Raw genomic sequence first — 21853 nt, 5'->3', positions numbered from 1 at the left:
ACAAAAGTCCTTAAATCTAACAATCTAAATAGTTGATGGGGCATTTTTAACGACCTTAAAAGTTCAGGGGGTATGATTTAGTACATGTTAAAGCTTGAGGGGCAAAAAATAAAAAAAAGAAAACAATGTTCAAAAATCTATAATGTCCATTTTAAAGATTTATTCTTACTCTCTTATCTCCAATATAATAATAAAATATGTATTTGTAATTTGTACTATAATTAAGATGTAAAATTTACATTATATAAAATTTTGTTACAATTATTTATAAAATAAAAGTTAAGCAAACAAAAAGTATAAATGAAATAAAATAAGAAAAATTACGCTGCACCTGGAGTACTCACCTAGTATATATAAAAGATGTACTAGAACTATCTCACGATAAGTTTTTTTTTTTTCAATTATTAATAACTACATATAATAATAAGGCCTAGTTCATATATTAATTCTATAAGAAAGAATCTCACGGTCGAGGTCGAGCAGCTGTAAGAGACCGAGCTAGAGGTCGGGGGCGAGGAGGTGCTCGCGGTCGAGGTCGCGGTCGAGGCAGGGGAAACCAAAGATGTACTGTCGAGGCGGTGATCCGGGAGAATCAAAATGCCCCTGTAAATGGACAACAACCAGGTCAAGGTGGGGGCAACCACGAAGTCCCTGCTGGGGTAGTTGGTCAAGAACACCAAAACGCCCCTGTAGTGGTGCCACCACAACAAGAAGATTTGGCGCAAGAAGTTGCTCGTCTCAGGGAAGAAATTAGGAAGCGAGATGAAGAGGCTCACAACCGTCAGGAACAACCCAATCAAGGACAACATCGATTTTTGCCGGTGTAATACAGCACTGTGCCGGAGGGTCGATGGGAACCAATATATGAAAGGTTCCGCAAGCAACACCCACCAAATTTTGAAGGGGGCTCAGATCCAATGGAAGCTGAGGAATGGTTAAGAACAGTGGAAGGTATTGTTGAGTACATGTAACGGAGATAGTGTAGCTTGTGCTGCTAGTTTATTGAAAAAGGATGCCCGCATTTGATGATCTTTATATCGTTAGAAAGGTCTTTCAATTAACTAAAAACTTTGTGAACAGTTTGACTTCTAATTCAAACGTTTTATAAGTCAAATTCTAGGCTAAAGTTGCTGTACAGTAAGAGTAATAAATATATTGAGTTTATCGGTGGACTAAGGGTTTCGTTAAATGTTATAGGGCCTAGAAGGTATCGTAGGAATTAATTACGGCGGAGTTGAGGTAAGGAAAAATAATTATACTTTATACTTGCTTTTTATATGGTTTGAGTACCTAGTATGAGTGCTTGAATAAATTGTATTGAAACTGTGGAATGTGATAGTTTCGGTGAAATATTAGTGTTTTGTCGATGGATTGTATATGGTTGTTTAATCATGTTCCAGGTACTTGGAAGTGGTAGGAAACCACACATGTATGGTGATGTGGTAAGTGAGGCAGTGTACGTAAGGGTGCACTGGTTATTGGTACTGCGTTCTGGTTAAGAACGTAAGACTTCCAGATTTGTATGGAAGCTGGAGTGTGAGTGTGTGGTATTTCAGTATTTGTGTGGCTGCCTCTATTTATACTTATGATTAGTTTATTGTATGTTTGATGTATATGTTTGTGCTATGATGTGTGAATGTTGGTACATAGTATTTTGTTTTTCCTTATCGGGCTTTGCGGCTCACCCCTTATTTACCCCCATGTGCGGATAAGTAAGTACGTAAGCTTTCGGTGACAAGTTGAGTCCCGGGCGGCATGGGGTGTATCTCGTGTGATCATGTAGCTGCGTGTGGTCTTGGCCATCTTCCGCTGAAAGTTTTTTTTTAATTTATTAAACTTATCGAGGATGTTGTCGTTTAAATTTTCTATTAGTTTTCCCTAAGTGGTAATACTTTATTTTTAACTGGGTACCCATGTTTTGAAAATTGTTATTTTTTTAATAAATGCAACATTAGTATCTTAACGCCAGTTTATTTATGGCATCTTATTTTACGTAAGTAAGGGCGTTACACTGGTTTTATTATTGTATGATATTTGAACAACAATTTTTATTTTATTTTAAATAATCGGTTCGACACACATATTATTTTATTATTTTCATAATTGTTTTTTTTTAAGTAACTAGTTTTCATAACTGTTTTTTTATTGTTGTTCATAATTGAGTTTTAAGTTTTAATTTTTTATTTGATTATTTCAAGAAACTGGTTTTTATTTGTGTGTTTTTATTTTGGTTGTTTTACTAGCTGGTTTCTCACATTTCATTGTTTTTTTCTTGTTATTCTTTTATGGTTTTTATTGCATTTTTGTCTCTTTAATTTTCTTTGTTTCTTTTTTTTCTCTTTGATTTTAATTTATGATTCTCTTTGTTATATTTGCTACATATTGTATGTTTAAATCAATTATATTTTTTGAGCAAGCAAATAAAAATTAAATGCCAAAATAAAGAATGAAGTTAGAAGTTTGGTTATTAGGTATTGATATAAAATTTATATGTTCAAAGCTCGGTTTTTAAATTTAGTATCGTTTGTAAAAGTTTAGTTCTATTAGGTATTGTGTATTTTTCATTATGTTATTGATGAAACTATTTTTTTTTTTTTTTTGCCTCTTTTAATGAAATAATTAGTTTCTTTTAATATTGATGAAACTAGTTTCTAAAGGTAGTATCGTTTTAGATTGTAATTTTTTTCATTATCTTGTTGATGAAACAATTTTTTTATTCTTTTAATGAAATTAATAGTTTCTTTTCAATGTTGATGAAACTAGTTTTTAAAGTTTGTATTCTTTTGAGATTATGATTTTTTATATTGCTTTTTTTTTCACGATGATTTTAATGAAACTGGTTTTTTTTTTCTGCTGTTTTTATTAAAATAATTAGTTTTTAACAAAAAAAAAAACAAATAGTAGTTTAAATAAAAAAAAAAACAAGTTTAATTTCTGTAAAAAAATGAGATACAAAAATGTACACTAATTATATATAAGACTTTTTTCATAAATGTACAACAAAAACAAAATAATTACAAAAAATGTGCAAAAAAAAATTATTTAAAAAATTTATACATTTTGAAAACTTATTACATAAAACCATATATTTTAATTATTAAATAATATAAATCATTAATGATTAAACTAATTACCATAAATAGATTAATGTAATTAATATTGGTAATATTATTTTATAATATCTTATCCTTATATTTATTATATTAATATTTTAAATATTAGTAATAATAAAAATTCAAAATAAATAATTCCGTAAAATTAATTAAATAAATAATAAATAGTTTTATAAAAAATAAACAAATTAAATATTTATTTTATTAAATAATAAATATTTATTATATATTTTAGTATGAATTATTATAATCTAATAAGTTTTTTTTTTTCAATAAAATAAATATAAAAATTATAAACATTAATGTATATAAATATAAATCAATGTTTAAAATTACTAAAAATAAACATGACACACATAGAGTGATATAATAAACATATGTGAATATTATTATTTTGTTTATTAAATTTTATGTTTAATAAATAGAAAATAAAATAAACATATATATACAAAGTATTTTATATTATTAGTATGTTTATTATAATTGTAAATATAAAAATAGACATAGCTAATTTATACTATACTAAAATAAATATTTTTTCTTTCTATTGTTTCTATAGAAATACAATTCTTACATCAAAAAATAAATAAACAAACCTAACTTTATAAACTCTAAATATTATTTAATTAGAAAAAATAAACAAGACACAAAAAAAAAAAGATAAACAATTTTTTATGTATATTATTTATTTTCTAAAAAAATTACTAAAAAATAAACATGACACACATACAGTGATATAATAAACCTATGTGAATATTATTATTTTGTTTATTAAATTAATATGTTTAATTAATAGAAAATAAAAGAAACACATATATACATACAAAATATTTTATATTATTGGTATGTTTATTATAATTGTAAACATAAAAATAGACATATAGCTAATATTTATACTATACTAAAATAAATATATTTTTTTTCTATTGTTTCTATATGTTGATTATTTTCTAATGAGTTAGTGAATAAATTTATCTATTAAAAAACAATTCTTACATCAAAAAATAAATAAACAAACATAACTTTATAAACTTCAAACATTATTTAATTAGAAAAAATAAAACATAGATTGTAGATAAGTATATGTGCATATGATTTACTTAATGAACACAAAATTATTTATAGAAAAAATCAATATTGAGAATCATTTCAATCATGAACTTTGATTAATTTTGTGATAATATAATAGCTATATTTTTTATTATTATTAATTAATCAAATTTGATTATATCTAGCGCCAGTAGTCATGGCGACGGATCGATCAATATGTACAACAAAATATACGTTTTAAGTTTTTTGAACGCGTGTGGTAAACTGTAATATCAAGAACTCTTTTTTCGGTACTGTAAACTATTCAGAATTTTTCAAAAATTTACAAGGATGATACTGTAAATATAACGAACACTGCTATGAAAAAAAAAATTAAAACAAAATATTTCGGCATGTAATTTCGGACATAGAGATTAACTATGAAGTTGTAATTAGCATTTCTCTATTATGAATCTTCGATCGTATGCATGCCTCCTAATAAGCCAACACCTCTACTCCCTAAGGTTAGCCCCAAAATTAAACTATAATATTAATATTATACGGTGCTTTGTGTAATAAAAAAAAATATATTATTTAGTGATGTAATAAAAAATAGTTGCTTGCAACGTGTGGACCGTTAGCCAGGTGAGATGGTCCCTATAAGGGTGGGCGGAGAGAGCACCATCCATATGACTAGGGAGTACGGCCCACCAGATGCATCCCAACTACTTTGCCCCACTTGGTTACAGGCCCACGTGACTGGACCCGGCGATAGGACTGTATAAAGTAATCAATATAAACATATTAAAAAAGCTATAACAAGTCGATGTGGGATTTTTTCTTCCTTAAACCAAACCAAATCAAAAGTTGTTCTTCTCAGTTAGTGTAAAAATGATGCTATCCGACTCTCCACTCCTCATCTCACTGCACAACAGAGTCAGAGAGACCAAAAACCTCTTTTTCCCTCTCGACCAAGGAACCCAATCACCGGCGGCGGCGCAGTTGCTTCGTCCTCTAAGACCGTGTATGTCGTTTTAGTATTTTTTTTTTCCTTTCTTTCTTTCTTTCTTTCTATGTCTATCTCTTCGTGCCTTATGTATGAATTTTTGTTATTGCTCGGTATTAGTTCTCATAGGGCTTGATTTTCTTCCTTCACGCTGGGTTTATCATACAATACAAGTTTAGAATTAATTTTTTTTGGCTTCGTGTTTCTTTTAACTCGTTGCATTCCATTTTTTAGGATTTAAATCTGTATAACATTTTCTGTATCGTAAAATAGCATAAAATGCCTGAAGGTTTCCACTTAGAACGCCCTCTGTTCGCCGGTGCCTTAACTAGCACCTTCCCTCAAAGGTTCCAGGTATTTTTTTTTTCTTTTTATTTATTTATTTTATTTTAATTTTATCTCACAAAAAAAGTAATATTCGAGAAGTTCCAGATCATCAGGTGAGGACTGAGGAGCTATGCTTCTTTCTAGTTTTCACTTCGTTTCTTTGAATACCCAATTTTTCATTTTAAGCTTCTGGGCATTAAAGATTTGTTTTTTTTCTTTCACTTATGTTGTTTATTTATGCATTATTGATTGTTTTTCTTAATTATTTTGTGGGTTTAAAGGAGGTGTTTGTGGATCCTTCCCGGGATGAAAGTTTGATCTTTGAGATATTAGAATTGAAGGAAGAAGTTGGTGATGATGGAAGTGCTTCATGGTTTCTTCAAGACCTTGCCTCTGAACAAGAATCTGAAGGCTGCGTGGTAATTAAATTTTTCCCTATTATTGTTCACACTCATTAATTGTGTATTCATCTATCAATTGCTAACTTGATCATATTTTCCTTGTCTTAGATTGTTTATGGTTTTATTTTGAAAGGGTTATCCAATTTGTTTCGTATAAATGCGTACATGTTAATTTAGTCCTCTTCAGTTCTTATTCTCTAGTTTCTATCTATGTAAGATGGTAATTAAATGCCGATATATTATGATACTAGCTTTCGCAATATTTGGATATGAGAAAAGTTTCCCCAATAGTAGCTGAGATATGATTCAAACTATTGTGCCAAAGACTAATTTGCCTCAAATTAAAATTCAGGTGATTGAACAGTCAGCAGTGACTTAGGCCCCTGGACTGTGCTATAGGAGCACACCTGCTGTCATTATAACTGCAGTAGGCCAAATGGTATGTGTCCATAGTAATCTTTTAGGTTGTGTTTGCTGTTGGTTATGGGTTTTTACTTTCTTTAGTTTGCCTTCACATTTAAGTAATGGATGATTGGCCTTTGGTCTATTGTGTGGAATCATAAATGTCACCAACCTTGTATCTGTCGTAAACTTGTGATTATTGATGCTAGGTATCTGTTCTTCTACTTCCTTCAATGTGCCTCTTCTGTAGGGACAAAGATGAAAAAACAAAAGGGAAATTGTGTTCAAATATGTATATATTTCAACATTTTCTTTCAAGTAACCTTACATAATATATCCTTTTCCTTTCCTGATGACTGATATGGAATGGAAGAGAAATAGTGAAACAGTGTGCTGCTTCATCACCTGATTAATCATTATCGGTATTGAATATTTTCTTTCCAAATAATTTGTATTGAACTGCCATTAGAAACATTTACGAAGAACTATGATGATTGCAAGAAGTGCTTTTGAAGCATGGCTTGTAGTTTCTCCATTGCATGGAAAATATTCTTTGTTTATCAAACTTCCTTTGAAGAATCTCAAAGTTAAACTGTATTAACCTTTTGGGCTCATATCAATTCATTATTTTGGTTACTTGAACATAGGCTATCTCTAAGGGACGGCAAGGTAGGGAAGCACAAAATGTTGTGAGGGTAAGTTATTTCTCTTCTTTTTTAAATCTAGCTTAGGATTTTCTTTCCACCAGCTAATAACGGTTTAGTGTTTCTGTGCTCTATTAATATTTTATTGTTATCTTGTGGGTATATGTTGCAAATGTTCGTCTTAAAGAAGTTAACACGGATATCCTAATTTCTGCATAGGAGCCGATTCATATAAAGTAAGTACTAGGAGTTTGTGTTCTGCTGCAACAAGTTCTCGGTTTTTTTGCTTTTCTTTCTGAGAGTACAAATCATTGATTAAATGCTATCACCTATACTTGAATAAATAACACCTAAAACAAGAGCATCTACACATGAATATACTTACAACATTCAGTCAATCTATGCATAATTTCTCTTGTATTTCAATAATTTTAAACAACTAACAAGTTGAAACATGTTATATTAATTGCAAGTGTAAGATTAATGCCTCTTTTTCTTCCAAATGTTAAGATGTTGAATTTCAAGGATACAAATGTATTTCCTCTCAACATAAATTTTCCTGCCACTAGTGCTTTAGTAATGTAAAGAGGCAGAGCATAATCTTCCTCCTTTGCACCCTCCTTGTGTTAGATTCTCCGATTGTGGTTCAGTTCCCAAATGTTTGAACAGAAATAGATGGTAGATGGTAACAACACTGTTTTGTGCTGTGTTAATATTTCCGACACCCTCGCGCTTTCCTTATTGTTTTTGGTCCATTGAGTGAAAGTGCTACCGCCGTCGGGGCTGGTGCTGCCACTCCTGCCGAGCTTTCTGGATGTACGCCAATGGTTGAGGTCTTCAAACTTGCTGTCTCAACGTTTAAAGTCAACAACTGGGGCCTTTTTGGAAGTGTATAGATGAGTCATAGGGCCATGTATAGATTATACATGAATAGGTTGTTTTAGATTTAATGATTATTTTTTGTTCAGAAAGATTGTTGCCAGTCACCAAACTTAGTTTCTGTTGTCATCTTCCATTTTCTTTGAATGTTGAACTGAATGGCTTCTTGGTTTGGTGACTTTGGTCTCAGTCCTTTTTGTAGAGTTTGAATTGTTAAAATTACTTTCTGATCATCTCCCTCTCTCCGCTGTAGATGTTACTGCATGTGTTCAGTTTTACACAATAAAAATTAACCTCATGGTACGGCTTTGTAAATGATATCACTTCTTTTTTATTTTTTTTAACAAAATTTTGTGTTTGATAAATTGACTGGAATTTCATTGAGTTATAAAACTAATAAAATTAACTTTTTGAAAGAAGAGTTAGTGACCACATTTCAGGTGTTTTTTTCCTTCTTTTTAAGTCATGTATTTTTTAACTTATTATTATTATTATTATTATTTTTTTTGATTCAACATGTATATTTTAACTTGATGAAAACACTTTGGTTCCATAAAAAAAAAGGCCACTCTGGTTAAAGAAATAAAACTAATTCGATGTTATATACAGTTTTTAGAAAAATAAAATTTATCTTAAATCTGCTTCAATGTAATAGTATAAATGCCCTTAAAAAAAAAACAATAGTGTAAATGTACAATGTCATTTAATATTCCTTCTGTTAATAATCTTTGAACACTTATGTTAAAAAACATCTCTAATCAAAAATAGGAAATTGATGAGCATAATTGTATTTAAAAGTAAATGTTAAGAGTGAGACTAGTATAGTAACTCATATTTATTGAATGGGAAGGGAAGCTATTTCAATAAGCATGATTAGCAGAACCAGAAAAGGTAGTAGTACACCAAAAAAGAATAAAGAAATATAATTCTCTTAATTTTTTTGGAACTGATTAGTTTAGTGGTACTCATAGAGTCATATGTTAGACATGAAAAATAAAGCACAGCAGTATGTCTGTGTTGTCTTGAACACGTGGGAAAAGCCTTTGATGTCCTTTGGTAACTAACAACCATATATAAAAACTTGGAAACTATGCATTTGATGTTCATCTTCTTAAAGAGTTCTTCAATAAGTTAAATACTTCAACACTAAGCAGAGAAAGAATGTTCAAGTCGAAACTGGCCATTTAACAAAGAAAGACGGACTCTCCTGCTTGAACTGATAGCTATTTCGAATCAAGCTTGAGAATGGAGCTTTGCCACAAGAATCAATGGGGTTTACCAAAGTACACCTCTATGAGATATGGGCCAGATCATAACCATGCTGCCATGCTTGCTTTTCTTCACTTCAATTCTCCACCTCCTGGTTCTCTTTCTTTCCTTCTTTCTTGTGTTATATAATGCTTTGTTCCCAATTGGGTTCTCTTGTAGCTTGTTCTAGTCCTAATATATTAGATTTTTCATTATCTGCAATCATCCATAGTATTCATGTGTTTTTTATTTTAAACTATCAAAGTTCATGGTGGCAACTTCTATAAGTTACACAAAATTGAACTAAAGCACAATAATCTTTGTTAGAAATGTTCTGTTGAACCCTTAAATTTTTTAAGACAATGAATTTTACTCATGTATATATATAAAACTATTGTCCGAAGCAACTACAGAAATATGCTAGACAGTTAATTTCGGTTTGCCGGTGTACTTTTGTGAATGTGGTCGGGGTCACGAGGACACTCGGTTTAAGGCAACGATTCTGAGTTGGTGATCAAATTTTTGAGAGCTCTAGATCCTTCAACACTTCGAAAGACGCTGAAAGTGATGCTGCAAAGGTTGCTTTAATGTCTTTCTTAATGGAAAACTTTCAAGAGGCAAGCACTCCAAAGTAGCTAAGAGCTTTTTCTTTTCTTCACAAATCTTGTGATGCTGCAAAGCTTGGGGTTTTATAGAACTGTAGTGTATTTAGTTTTAGTGAAGAATGTTTAGAATGGGTTTCTATATTGGAATTTTCTTTCTACTGCTTCAGTTACATACTTGTTTTTATAAAAGATCATTTCTGTGTGGATGAATGTATAGAAAATTGTTAGTCTAATTTACTTTTATCCATCGACAGGACGAGTCTCGAGTTTACAAGATTCTCTTGCAAGAGATAGTTCAGAGAGAAGATTTAAGCACTCCAGTTTATAAAACTATAAAACGTGGTGAACCCCACAAGCCTATTTTCTTTACTAGTGTGGAGCTGGATGGAGAAATTTTCCATGGGAAAGCAGCAAAATCCAAGAAACAAGCAGAGTTGGATGCTGCAAGGGCTGCCTATGTCGCTCTTAAGGAACGTAAGTCCGAAAAAACAGTTCATTCTTTCTAATGATTTGTTTTGCTGACTCTAATCTTCTATGTTCAAGTGAATCTTATTTTGGTAGTTTGACTAGTTAGGATATAGCGACTTTACAAGTAAATCGAAGCGGAATATACTTAAAAAAGGTAACCGAGTTACCATGAAAATAGTAAATTATGAAATGAATAATGTGTTTATTTTCTTGACATCTATCTTCAGGTGGATCAATTCAGAATGTCAACTTCACTTCCTCTAGTTTAGGAGCACATACTCCCAAATCAACTTGGAGCTCTGGTGTGGCCTATGACTTGGTACAGAGTCTCAAACACCAATGCATTTTGGTTCCACATCAACCTCAGACTTATGTTGAAGCTAAAGAGAAGTTTGATACATTAGCAGATTCAGCAGAAACCATTGTAAGCACAATGGAAGTGGACAACTCATACCCTGCAATAACATTTCATATGGAAAAACTGAATGAAGCTGAGAAAGTCTCTGCTGTTTCTTCTCCTTCAGTAACAAACTCGATGAGCAGTGATGTGAAGAGTTACTTGCTTTGCAACAAGGTGAGAGTGTACTCACAGTTGCCCAATCATCCATTCCCAGAAGACATTACTGTGCTCCCCATTAGAGAAGACAAGTGGGTAGCTGTCAGCTTGGAATTCCCAAATGAAAACAACAAAGAATAGTTGAAAAATTCATTCACCCATAATCATGAAATATATTCCCATCAACAATTGATGCCTATGTAATGTTTTTTTATATTACAACTTTAAGTTAAAAGTCTTCATTTTTATGTAAACAGAAACACTCTTTACATATATATATAAAAGCATATATTTAAGAGTGTATATAGTATAGTTATAACTCATTTCAAATGGTAATGCATGGGGTTTTTGGGAATTGGCTTAATTTTTGGTGATATTAACGACGACTGAGTTGTGTCGTCGGTAAAAGTGGTGATATATCATTTGCCCCCGAAACCCTATTCAGCTATTCTTCATCATTTGGTTCCTTCATCTCTCTCACTCTCTAAAGTTTCTCTCTCACTCATACAAGCGGCGCCGGTGATCTCGTTTTCTCTTCAAGCTCTGAAAACGCTGCCCAACCCAGGATCTCCTCTCCTCCGGCGGCCTCTCTCTCTCCTGCAGGTATTATTCCTTTTCCATTTTTATATAAAATGTCAGAAAGTTCTCAAACTCACCGGCATCTCCCTTCTCGGTAGATTCTGGCCACAATCGTCATCTCTAGCGACGTGCTCTCCACTTTTTTCAGATCTAGTAATTTTCTCTTTCACTCTCTTTAATTTATAATATAAAAAAACTAATTAGAAATTTTGTCCTGATATGAGCTAAATTATACCCTTAAAACTTTTCAATTCATTAGGTGGCGTTTGTTTGGAAAGAATGAAAATATAAGAATAAAAATAGATATTGGAATAGAAATAAAATAAAATAAAATTTAAAATACATAAAAAAAAAAATTGATAAAAAAATTGGAATAATTATTCCACCAAAATGTTCAAAAGGTCATTCTATCAGAATGGTATTCCAATAATTTTAAATGCAACTAAATAAAGGAATGAAACGAAAATTCTTTCCAATTCCATTTCATTACCTCCAACCAAATATTATTGAAATTGTTGAATTTAGTACCATTATAATTCGAAGCACAATTAAATACATATCGAAGTTTAGAAGCACAATTTAGTAGATAAATAACTATACATTAATAAAATTAAATAGAATTAGACAAAAATTTGAGAGAAATTTTTAATGATATGAAAAGTTTGAGATATGATTTGGAGTAAAAATTCTATTTACCCTATAAAAAAAATTATATTAAATAAAAAATAAAAAATTTAATTTTATTAATTAAAAGAAATCTGTTTTAATTTTAATTTATATGTAAGTTAGAACATCTCTAAGAAAAGCTAAATATAATATTTGCTTGTTTTTTTGGTGCCAAATTTGGCAATATATTTGGATAAAGCATTAGAGATGGTCTTAAATGGATAAACTTTTCTTTTGCTAACAATGTGTAGTGCTACGCACATAAAATGTCGATCAACAAGACTTGGATCAAGAATCCAAATAAATTATCTGATGAGTATGGAGCTGGAGTAGTGGCATTTCTTGAGAGAGCTAAAAATTTTGTGGATGAAACAGGACTGGTTAAGTGTCCTTGTAACAAGTGTGTCAATATTCAATTGCAGACAATCAATGTAATAGAACATCATCTTTTCAATAATGGTTTTCTTCAGAGTTATACTAATTGGTATTGGCATGAAGAGGAGGAAATAATACCAACAAATAAAGTGGTGCAACAATGTCAGGAAGATGAGATAATGGATGGTCTTAATGATATAGAACAACCAGAAAAAAATAAAGATGATGAAATTGTGTGTGATTATGAGATGAATACAAGTGAAGAATGTGTGTGTGATGATGATGAGATAGCTACAAGAGAAGAAATCGAGTGTAATGATGATGATGGTGATGATGATGAGTTACCTACAACTGAAGAAAACCAGCATGATGATGAGATACCTACAGATTTCAGAGATGGACAGGATTATCGCGATTTGTCTGCAGAGATGGAAGCTCCATTATTTCCAGGGTGTGAGAAATACACATCTTTGAATTTCTTAGTTAAGTTGATGTACTTCAAGGGGAAAATTCCTAACAATATTTTTGATGAGTTATTGGGGCTGTTACAAGATGCATTTCCAGCTCCAAATAATTTGCCAAAGTCACGTAATGAGGCCAAGATGTTGCTGAGTAAACTAGGACCTGTTGTTGGGATTCCAGAGACATGGAGTACAACTAATCACATGGACGACGAAGGTTGGGACAGCAAGGACGCCGAGGACAGCTATGTAAGTATATTTTTTTGAAGCTTTTTACTATGTTTATTTGTAACTTGTTAGTGTTGATATTGCAAATTGTATGATACAGGAAAGGTTGAAAAATGTGCTTGAGATGCAATTACAGTCTCCTGCAAGTTCATCAGCTGCGAGTGCTTCCATCTCCATGGATGAAGAGGAAAACACCGCCCTTGGCTTGAGGGCGCAACATGATGATGAACCTCCTCTTTATGAGCAAGTTCAAGGTATGATGGCGAGCATAAGAGCAATGGAGGAGTATATGGCTGCGTTAGCTGGAGCCTCATCGTTTCCACTTCCACCTCCACCTGATCAGGATCCTAAAGCTCCGAGCCAGTAGAAAGAACGATCTTATTCTTGTCTTTTATTCTCTTACAAACATGTTATCTGAATTGTGGTCTAAGCATTGACAGTATGGGACATTTCTTTGACAGATAAATTTGTATTGAGCTGCTATTAGAAAGAATGAAAGATATACTAAGAACTAGTAGTTGTTAATCAAAGAAGGAAATAATAATTCCTTATGCTAATCTGACAAAATGGTTTCAAAACATAGCTTGTAGTACCTCTTTTGAAGACAAAATACTCTGTTTATCCAACTTGCTTTGAAGAATATCAAATTTAAACTATATTAAACTTTTGGGCTCTAATCAATTTATTATTCTGGTTACTTGAACACAGACTATTTTTTAAGGGTTGTGAAGGTAAGTTGTTTATCTTCTTTCCTCTTTCATTTTTAATGCTACTTTATTATTTTGTTTCCATTTGCTAATCAGCTTTAGCGTTTATGTGCTTTATTAACATGATGTTGTTGCGAATTTTCGTCTTAAAGAAGTTAACACGGGTGTCCTAATTATGAGCCAATTCATGTAAAAGTAAGAGTTTTGAGTTCTGCTACACAAGTTCTTGATTTTACTTTCTGAGACTACAAATCTTTTATTAAATGTTTTCCATTTGAATAGCCATTTGCATAAAATAGAGCCCCAAAAGAAGAGCATTTAGTCATCCTATGCATAAACTCTCTTCTATTATATATCAAATTTTTTTAAAAACTACTAATATAAGGAAACATGCTATATTAATTGCAAGTGTTAAAACATGCTATATATCAAATGTTCTCGTGTTAGATTCTTAAAGGAATTCAAGAACTGTCTTCACAACCGATTGTGGCTCAGTTCCCAGATGTTTGAACAAAAATAAATGTTTGATAGTAACAACACTGTTTTGTGTAAAAGATCATTTGAACCAGCATAATTCTTGTTTCAGTCCATTGACTGAAAGTGCCACTAGTGGTTTTAGTCTTGTAAGTTGTAATGATTGTTTTATGTTAAGAAAACATACTGCCTTTACTATTTCATAGTCTTGTAAGTTGTAACTACTGTTTTATGATCAAGATTCTTCAGAAAAGCAAGTAGTCCTTTACTAATTAATTCAAGTATTTTTGGATTTTATTTTTTAGTTAATATTAAAATTTGAGTTTTCTCTCTCTCTTTCTCTTTTTTTTTTTTGCACTGACAAATCATGTCAAATACAATATGGTATTGAATCAAATAAGTAAAATAATATAAATCTCTAATATTAAAAATAAAATAACATGGTAATACCACCACACATAGTACATAGATCATCTTTTTCGAACCAAAGTGAAAATGTTCAGAAGAATTGTATTAAAAAAAGTATGTTAACAGCTCATACTTACTGAATGAAGAGGTACGTACCTTAACTACTCCCTTTATAAGCATGATTTTTTTTTGAAACAATTTAAGACTGAAAAGAAAAAGAAAATCTAAATTTCTTTAGAACAGATTATTAGTGTTCATATATTAGACATGAGAAATAAAGCACAGTACAAATTGGTGTGTGTGTGTGTGTTTTGGACTGAACACGCGGGAAGCCTTAGATGTCCTTTGGTAGCTTACAGCCATATAAATAAGCTTGGAGACTTTGTATGTTATGTTCATCTTCTTTATAGTTCTTTAATAAGCTAAGTTTAACTATAAACAGAGAAAAAAATGTACAAGTCAAAGCTGCAGGAGCTTTGCCACAAGAATCAATGGGGTTTACCAAAGTACATAACCCTAGTTCGTCAATGGCATTTCTTTGGAGATATGGGCCAGGCCACAACCCTCTCTTTGGAGCCTCTGTTTCAGTCAATGGCATTTCTTTTGACTCCCTCATCGTCTCCAAATCAAACAAACAAGCCCATAACCATGCCGCCATGCTTGCTTTTCTCCACTTCACTTCTCCTCCTTCTCCTGGTTCTGTTTCTTTCCTTCTTTTTTTTCTTTTTTTGTTATATAGAATATTGTGCTCCCAATTGGGTTCTCTTGTAATTTCCTCGTTTTGTTTCTTTCATTTAGAGAATTTCTCAAGTAATCATTACTTATGCTTATGAGGGGTTATTCATGCTTTATAGTTGTTTGTATGAAAAAGTTACTTGGTCAACTTCTATACTTATTTACTATATTAGATGAGTTGAGTACGTAATTTTAAGCATATTGATTCTTAATATACTGCCATATCTATGGTAGACCCTGACCCTGCTAGTGTTGCAACACTTACAGTTGAAGAAAGTGGCCAGAATCTTGATATTCACTCAAATGTTTCTTGGTTGAAAAGTGGTAAGGATCTTCAACTTAGTAATTTTCTAAATCTTTCTTATGCTAACTTGATTTTACCATACTGAGAAACTATTCCAAAAGATAATGAGCCTTTCACATTTTGTTGCTCATAATGATTCTTAGTTCTTTGGCCAATAATGTAGAACAATGTAATGAATCATTTAATGCAGTATATTGCATACTTTATCTGGAGAAGGATGTCCCTCAGAAGTATGATATTTTTATTAGAATACATAATTTCCTTCCTAGATGCAGTAAAAGGTGAAACTCTAGTATTTCTGTCATGTGTACATATAAATATGGTGGGTATGATTTTCTGTCATAACACAACAAAAAGAATGATATAGAATAATAATGACTGTAAATTTATGCTGAAATTTGTTGCTTGTAACATCCTTTTGTTCTTCATTATGGTTCAGATTCTTCAACACCAATCAAAACCAACAAGACAGGAATGAATGTTGAAGAAACGTCTAAGAGTCTCGAGATGCAGTCAGATGCTTTGGGCATCAGTGATGGTGAGGAGTCTCAAAGTACAGAATTATTTAGTATATGCACAAAATAGTAATGTACAGATAAATTTATGTTAGATTGAAAGGCAATTAAGTACTGTCTCTTGAAGTTGAGTTGTTTTTGCTGAGACCATCATTAGTTTCTTGAATCAAATAATAGCATGATGTGTATAGTTTCGTAGAGATTCATTACACTGTAGTTTGATATTCAGAGAAGCTGCATTCAAATAGCTACAGTTCACTTTTGAATTGATATTGCTTATTCTTTCAAATGGTTTGTTTTGCTGGCTCTAATCTTCTATGTTCTAGTGAATCATCATCTTTAATCCAAATGAATCGATCAAGTACTACTTCATATCTTTCAGGTGAATCTACTCCCAAATCAACTTGGAGCTCTGGTGTGGCCTATGACTTGGTGCAGAGTCTCAAACACCAATGCATTTTGGTTCCACATCAACCTCAGACTTATGTTGAAGCTAAAGAGAAGTTTGATACATCAGCAGAATCAGAAGAAACCATTGTAAGCACAATGGAAGTGGACAACTCATACCCTGCAATAACATCTCATATGATAAATTTGAATGAAGCTGAGAAAGTCTCTGCTGTTTCTTCTCATTCAGTAACAAACTTGATGAGCAGTGATGTGAAGAGTTACTTACTTTGCAATAAGGTGAGAGTGTACTCACAGTTGCCCAATCATCCATTCCCAGAGGACATTACTGTGCTCCCCATTAGAGAAGACAAGTGGGTGGCTGTCAGCTTGGAGTTCCCAAATGAAAATAATTGAAAAATTCCTTCACCCCATTATCGAGACACAAATGTATTCCCTTAAAAAATTGATGCCCATGTAATGTTTTTTTTATATTACAACTCTTTTAAGTTAAAAGACTTGGTTTTTATGTAAAAAAGAAAAATATTGGCTCTTTACAAATGAGTTAGTAGTAATCTTTTATAAAAATATATAAAAGCATATATATTTAAGAGTTTTATGGGTTTTGGGGAATGGGTGGGTGGCTCTCCCTTGTGCCTAATTTTATTTAAGTGATACTACTGACGACGAAAGGGTTGTTTAGTCGGTAAAAGTAGTGTATGGTATCGATGCAATTATCATTTCCCACTCAAAACCCTATTGGTCTATTCTTCAATCTTGTTAATGGGTATGATTTAGTACGTGTTAAAGCTTGAGGGGCAAAAATCCTAATCAGCCTAATTATTAAAGGTATATTACAAATTTTATTTTTTTAAAAAAAAAAGCAGAAAAAAGAAAACAATATTCAAAAATCTGTAATGCCCATTTTAAAAATTTCTTCTTACTCTCTTATCTCTAATATAATAATAAATATATAATTTGTACTATAATTAAGATGCAAAATTTACATTATATAAAATTTTGTTACAATTATTTATAAAATAAAAGTTAAGCAAACAAAAAGTATAAATGAAATAAAATAAGAAAAATTACGCTGTATCTAGAATACTCACCTAGTATATATAAAAGATGTACTAGAACTATCTCACGATAAGTTTTTTTTTTTCAATTATTAATAACTACATATAATAATAAGGCCTAGTTCATATATTAATTCTATAATTTCATTTTTATAGGTATAATTTCATTAATACTTGGTTGCTTTGAGAAGAAAGAATCTCACAAAAAGGCATGGAAAAAAATCTCCGATCAGAGATACATTTTTCAGTTTTCGATGTGTAATTGTGAATTTATAAACTTATTAAATATATAATTTTTGTTAAATTATCATTTTATTTTCATTGTCTATAATATTTTGGCATGGATATATCATTTAGTTAGCTTTGACTAATATCAAAGAAATACATAATATTTACCTCAATCTTTAATCTTCTAAAGCACACCTAATTAGGATTAGTATGAGGGAAACTCTTTAAAAAAATACACTTAATTAGGAAAATACTAAATGGAAATGGTATCATTTTCTCTTGCACTTTATGAAAACTAAAACCTTTTTTTTTTATTATTATTATTATTTTATTTTTATTTTTTTGAATTTATGAAAACTTACCTTACAACTTTTATCAAACAAATATTATATGTTTACGGGAGAACATGTACATACCAGTACTAATTTCTTTCTCACTGAAAAGCAAATTATTAATGATAATAATATCGATTGAGGAAGCAATCAGTTGGTAGCAGTAATACTAACAAGTGGATCATCAGTGAATCTGCAAAAATTAATAAATGAAAGAAAAGCAAAGATCAAATCTGAAAGTTGTTATCAATGAAACTGGACAAAAATAAAGAGATAAGCCTAACAAAATAACAGACAGGAATGGCAAGCTGCACATCTTTTGGCTAAATTATGGAAAGGCTCAGTTGATATCTACTGTTGTCGGAGGAAAATAGACAACACCAAATATAGCGAGTATTCAAGGTAAACAAGAATACTCTTTTGCAAAACTGCGAGTATTCACCTAGAATAGCGAATACTCAAATATAAATAGCGAGTATGTGAATAAAGACAACATAAAATGTAAAAGAGACAGAATTATAGTGGTTCAGTCAGAACTTAGTTTGCTTAGTCCACTTTTTGCAAGAGTTTGTGATCCGATTTTATTCAAATTCGATCACTCTTTTATATAGAAAGCAAGTGGTCCTTTGGATTACATAACCGGTCAGATAGGACCACATTACAGTATTAGTTACATTTGATTTAGATAAAAAAAAGGTTTACGAATAAATGAAAGAACTGTTTCCACCGTTCTTAATCAATACTTGAACGTATGCGACTTTGGAAGTTACATATTGACCATTCATTTTCCTGAGTACCATATGAACTTTCAGGCTCTCGATGTTACCCACATATAAGGTCTTTGGACCACTTAAAACCTCTCGGGGTAATCTATAAGGTAAAACACCCGCGACCATACGGGTCGCGTATTGAACATTGATGTACTGACAGCATAGAACTCATGGGTTCAAGATGAGTTGTCACGTATATTAGTCATTCTGACCAGACGTCTGAAAAGATACGGTCTTCATTCAGACCACACTTGGTCCTCACATATAATGATATATGCGTGACTTATGATAACTCTTGGTCCTGCTTTCTTTACTAATGAGCATAGTGTTGGAAATTATTTTACCAGGATCTTAGATCTACTCACAAGTATGTTGTTTAAACATCCTAAATATGAACTTTCTAAAACGATAAATTAAACACATGTAAAGTTAAGAAAACCTTACATTGATGCAGCGGAATTAATGTCTCCTTCCACTCAGATCTCTAACCCTTGTATCCTTTCTGTAGCAGAGTATAATCAAGATCTGAGCCCGGATGTCCTTCTTCTTCAAGTTTGATCCTTCACAGTCTTCCAATCTATGATTGAGTTACCGCTTGCTGTGTGTGGGCACTTACTCTTTCACTAGGGTCACGAAAAAGATGAAGGAGAAAAGAGAGAGGGATTTCGGCCAAGTATAGAAAGTGGGGAAGGCTCAGTTTTTCTGAAGAGAGAAATTTCTGTCAGAAAAGGTTATTGAAAACTTGTGATTTAACTGAGCCATCACTTTCTATTTATAGGCAACTACTAGGTTTAGGTTAGGATTTATTTGGCATTAAAATAATGAAAATATTAATTTGAAAAACCTCATCTAAGTGGCCGGCCATGGTGTTATAATGGGCCTCACTTGATTTTGCAGTTTTATCAAATTTTATCTCTATTTTCTCAAAAAAATGCCAATTTTCCAATTCTAACCTTTTAAATGCCAAAACTAATTATTTAATAACTAAAATACATTATTAAATAATATTGTCATTTAATTTAATTATTAATTAGACATATAAAGTCCATTAATAAATAAATAAACCTAGAAACTCTTTTCTTTACAATTTCACCCCTGCTTAGTGAAAATTCATAAAATTAGACATAGTCTAACTTTAGAATTATAATTGATCAATCACGAATCAATTAATGAGTCTTACAAGCAGAATGTTCTCAACTAGAATGGGGACCATGGATCTATATGCTGAGCTTCCAATAAGTGAACCAAATTTACCAAGTAAATTCCTACTTATTAATTCTTCGTTGAATCCACTCTTAGAACTTAGAATTGCACTTTCTGAGACTTATATAGAGCATATTGTATGTTCCACGATATCAATATGCTATCTCATTTAACCATTGTTATAATCTTATTGTGATTTAAAGATCCTCTATATAGATGATCTACATCGAGATGGGAATTCTTTACCGTTCTCACCCCTCAATGTATTTTGCCCCTTAAGACACTTAGCTACCTGTAAATGGTGTTTAGTGATCTAATAATTAGTCAGTTAAACAAGAGCTCATCCATTTACTTCTATTTGCTAAGCTCGAAGGGAATTATCACTTGACTTCTATACACCAGTAGAAGCTATAGATTCCATATTTATGTTCAGCACTCCCACTCAATCATACTATCATGTTCCCAAAATATACGTATCACCCTGACCCAAAAGTAGGCTTAACTAATAAATCTAAGAACATGAATAGCACTCCTAGAGATGGAAATTGGTCGGTTAATGTACGGGGAATGCAATCCCCGCCCCCATCCCCGCTACTTATTTATACCCCCATCCCCGCCCCATCCCTGTTTAATAACCAACAGATTCGGGGTAGGGGAATACCCATCGGTTATGGGGAACCCATCGGGTATCCATTAAGGTAAAATGAAAAAACAAATTAATTTAAAATAATTGAAAAAAATAAGTTAAACCTATATTCTCACAAATATTTATTATGCATTCATAATTCATAGAAGATAAAAAATAAACCTACTTAAAAAAAAGCATAACCTAATAGAAAATAAAAACTAAATATGTGTCAAAGTTTGAAAAAAAAAACAAAAAAAATTATATATATCTATATCGGGGTCGGATATGGTGCGAATAGTATTATCCCCGCCCCCGCCCCATCCCCGCTTCGGGTATTGAAATTGTCCCCCACCACCGCCCCATTAACCACTAAGATGGGGAATCCCCACCCCATTAGGGGCGGGTCCCTGCGGTTACCTATCCCCGCGGTATAAATTTCCATCTCTAAGCACTCCTGAGTTGAGCCTAAGCATATCAGGATTTAGATTCTTTTAATCTTAAGATCAACTACTGATATTGACTTGGAAAGATATATATAACGGTAAGTTTGTAATATCTTAACTTAGTTGCAATATCGGTCCAGTCCAATGTATACTCCATACATTCGAAACTAGTATACTTTACTAATGTCCTGGAAAGAACATAACACTTACTCCAAGTGTAAGTACACATCATCGCTGATTATCACATTAGTGTAAATCCAATAACACTGATGAAACAGGGACCAAAACTTTTGATTCATATGATCACAATCACATTCCACTGTGTTGACGATACGGTAATTGTGAATAAACATATGATCTGGATTTAACTGATTTTGTGTGTATGAATGTAATAAACACATTTAAACATATTAAACCATTGACATGTAAAATTCATGCAAACATCAATCACTTCAAATTTCTTATATTGATAACTAATCAGATTGTAAAGAGTTTTATTTAGTGCATAAAACCCAACACATAGTGTGCGACTAGACCCTGTCTCGGTCGCACCTTCTCGCAAGTTTCTATCATGTAGCTCTACTAGAATTATTCGTTGACATGTCATTTTTTCCCAACTGGGAACTAGGTCCACGTGTCAAATATAAACGAGA

The 21853-nt window shown here is 31.8% G+C and overlaps 5 protein-coding genes across 6 annotated transcripts in view; 4 read left to right on the top strand and 1 right to left on the bottom strand.

Moving 5' to 3' along the window:
- The window catches only part of LOC133034746 (uncharacterized), a 45252-nt gene that overhangs the window by 10621 nt on the left and 12778 nt on the right, over positions 1-21853 (bottom strand). The gene's annotated exons all lie outside the window — the stretch shown is intronic.
- Positions 4422-8116, top strand: LOC133034749 (uncharacterized). The gene is made up of 3 exons (XM_061110115.1): positions 4422-5502; positions 5757-5894; positions 6229-8116. The coding sequence occupies exons 1-3, from the start codon at positions 5428-5430 to the stop codon at positions 6253-6255; spliced, it is 240 nt and encodes a 79-aa protein (XP_060966098.1). The 5' UTR covers positions 4422-5427; the 3' UTR covers positions 6256-8116.
- On the top strand, positions 9047-10819 carry LOC133034130 (double-stranded RNA-binding protein 1-like). The gene is made up of 3 exons (XM_061109156.1): positions 9047-9190; positions 9909-10128; positions 10350-10819. Exons 1-3 carry the CDS (start codon positions 9047-9049, stop codon positions 10817-10819), a joined length of 834 nt encoding a protein of 277 aa, XP_060965139.1.
- LOC133034747 (uncharacterized) lies at positions 9877-13778 on the top strand. 2 transcript variants are annotated; one of them, XM_061110113.1, is made up of 5 exons: positions 9877-10128; positions 10350-11281; positions 11356-11410; positions 12175-13008; positions 13088-13778. In XM_061110113.1, the coding sequence occupies exons 4-5, from the start codon at positions 12190-12192 to the stop codon at positions 13352-13354; spliced, it is 1086 nt and encodes a 361-aa protein (XP_060966096.1). In that variant the 5' UTR covers positions 9877-10128; positions 10350-11281; positions 11356-11410; positions 12175-12189; the 3' UTR covers positions 13355-13778. The 2 variants fall into 2 exon arrangements, with proteins under 2 accessions (XP_060966096.1, XP_060966095.1); XM_061110112.1 differs by lacking the exon at positions 11356-11410.
- On the top strand, positions 14888-17409 carry LOC133034748 (double-stranded RNA-binding protein 1-like). The gene is made up of 4 exons (XM_061110114.1): positions 14888-15272; positions 15579-15635; positions 16055-16153; positions 16513-17409. The coding sequence occupies exons 1-4, from the start codon at positions 15068-15070 to the stop codon at positions 16932-16934; spliced, it is 783 nt and encodes a 260-aa protein (XP_060966097.1). The 5' UTR covers positions 14888-15067; the 3' UTR covers positions 16935-17409.

Source organism: Cannabis sativa, chromosome 2 (genome assembly GCF_029168945.1).
Source record: "Cannabis sativa cultivar Pink pepper isolate KNU-18-1 chromosome 2, ASM2916894v1, whole genome shotgun sequence".
In the NCBI taxonomy this organism is placed as follows: Eukaryota; Viridiplantae; Streptophyta; class Magnoliopsida; order Rosales; family Cannabaceae; genus Cannabis; species Cannabis sativa.
Note: the sequence above shows the minus strand (reverse complement) of the source record. Positions and strands in the feature narration are given on the sequence as shown.

Coding starts and splice junctions, on each gene's coding strand:
- LOC133034749 (XM_061110115.1), top strand. CDS start 5,428: ATGCCTGAAGGTTTCCACTTAGAACGCCCTCTGTTCGCCGGTGCCTTA. Junction 5,503..5,756: donor CCTTCCCTCAAAGGTTCCAG/GTATTTTTTTTT, acceptor GTGGGTTTAAAG/GAGGTGTTTGTGGATCCTTC. Junction 5,895..6,228: donor AAGAATCTGAAGGCTGCGTG/GTAATTAAATTT, acceptor ATTAAAATTCAG/GTGATTGAACAGTCAGCAGT.
- LOC133034748 (XM_061110114.1), top strand. CDS start 15,068: ATGGGGTTTACCAAAGTACATAACCCTAGTTCGTCAATGGCATTTCTT. Junction 15,636..16,054: donor TGTTTCTTGGTTGAAAAGTG/GTAAGGATCTTC, acceptor ATTATGGTTCAG/ATTCTTCAACACCAATCAAA. Junction 16,154..16,512: donor TGCTTTGGGCATCAGTGATG/GTGAGGAGTCTC, acceptor CATATCTTTCAG/GTGAATCTACTCCCAAATCA.
- LOC133034747 (XM_061110112.1), top strand. CDS start 12,190: ATGTCGATCAACAAGACTTGGATCAAGAATCCAAATAAATTATCTGAT. Junction 13,009..13,087: donor AGGACGCCGAGGACAGCTAT/GTAAGTATATTT, acceptor TGTATGATACAG/GAAAGGTTGAAAAATGTGCT.
- LOC133034130 (XM_061109156.1), top strand. CDS start 9,047: ATGGAGCTTTGCCACAAGAATCAATGGGGTTTACCAAAGTACACCTCT. Junction 9,191..9,908: donor TTTCTTTCCTTCTTTCTTGT/GTTATATAATGC, acceptor ATCCATCGACAG/GACGAGTCTCGAGTTTACAA. Junction 10,129..10,349: donor CTATGTCGCTCTTAAGGAAC/GTAAGTCCGAAA, acceptor ATCTATCTTCAG/GTGGATCAATTCAGAATGTC.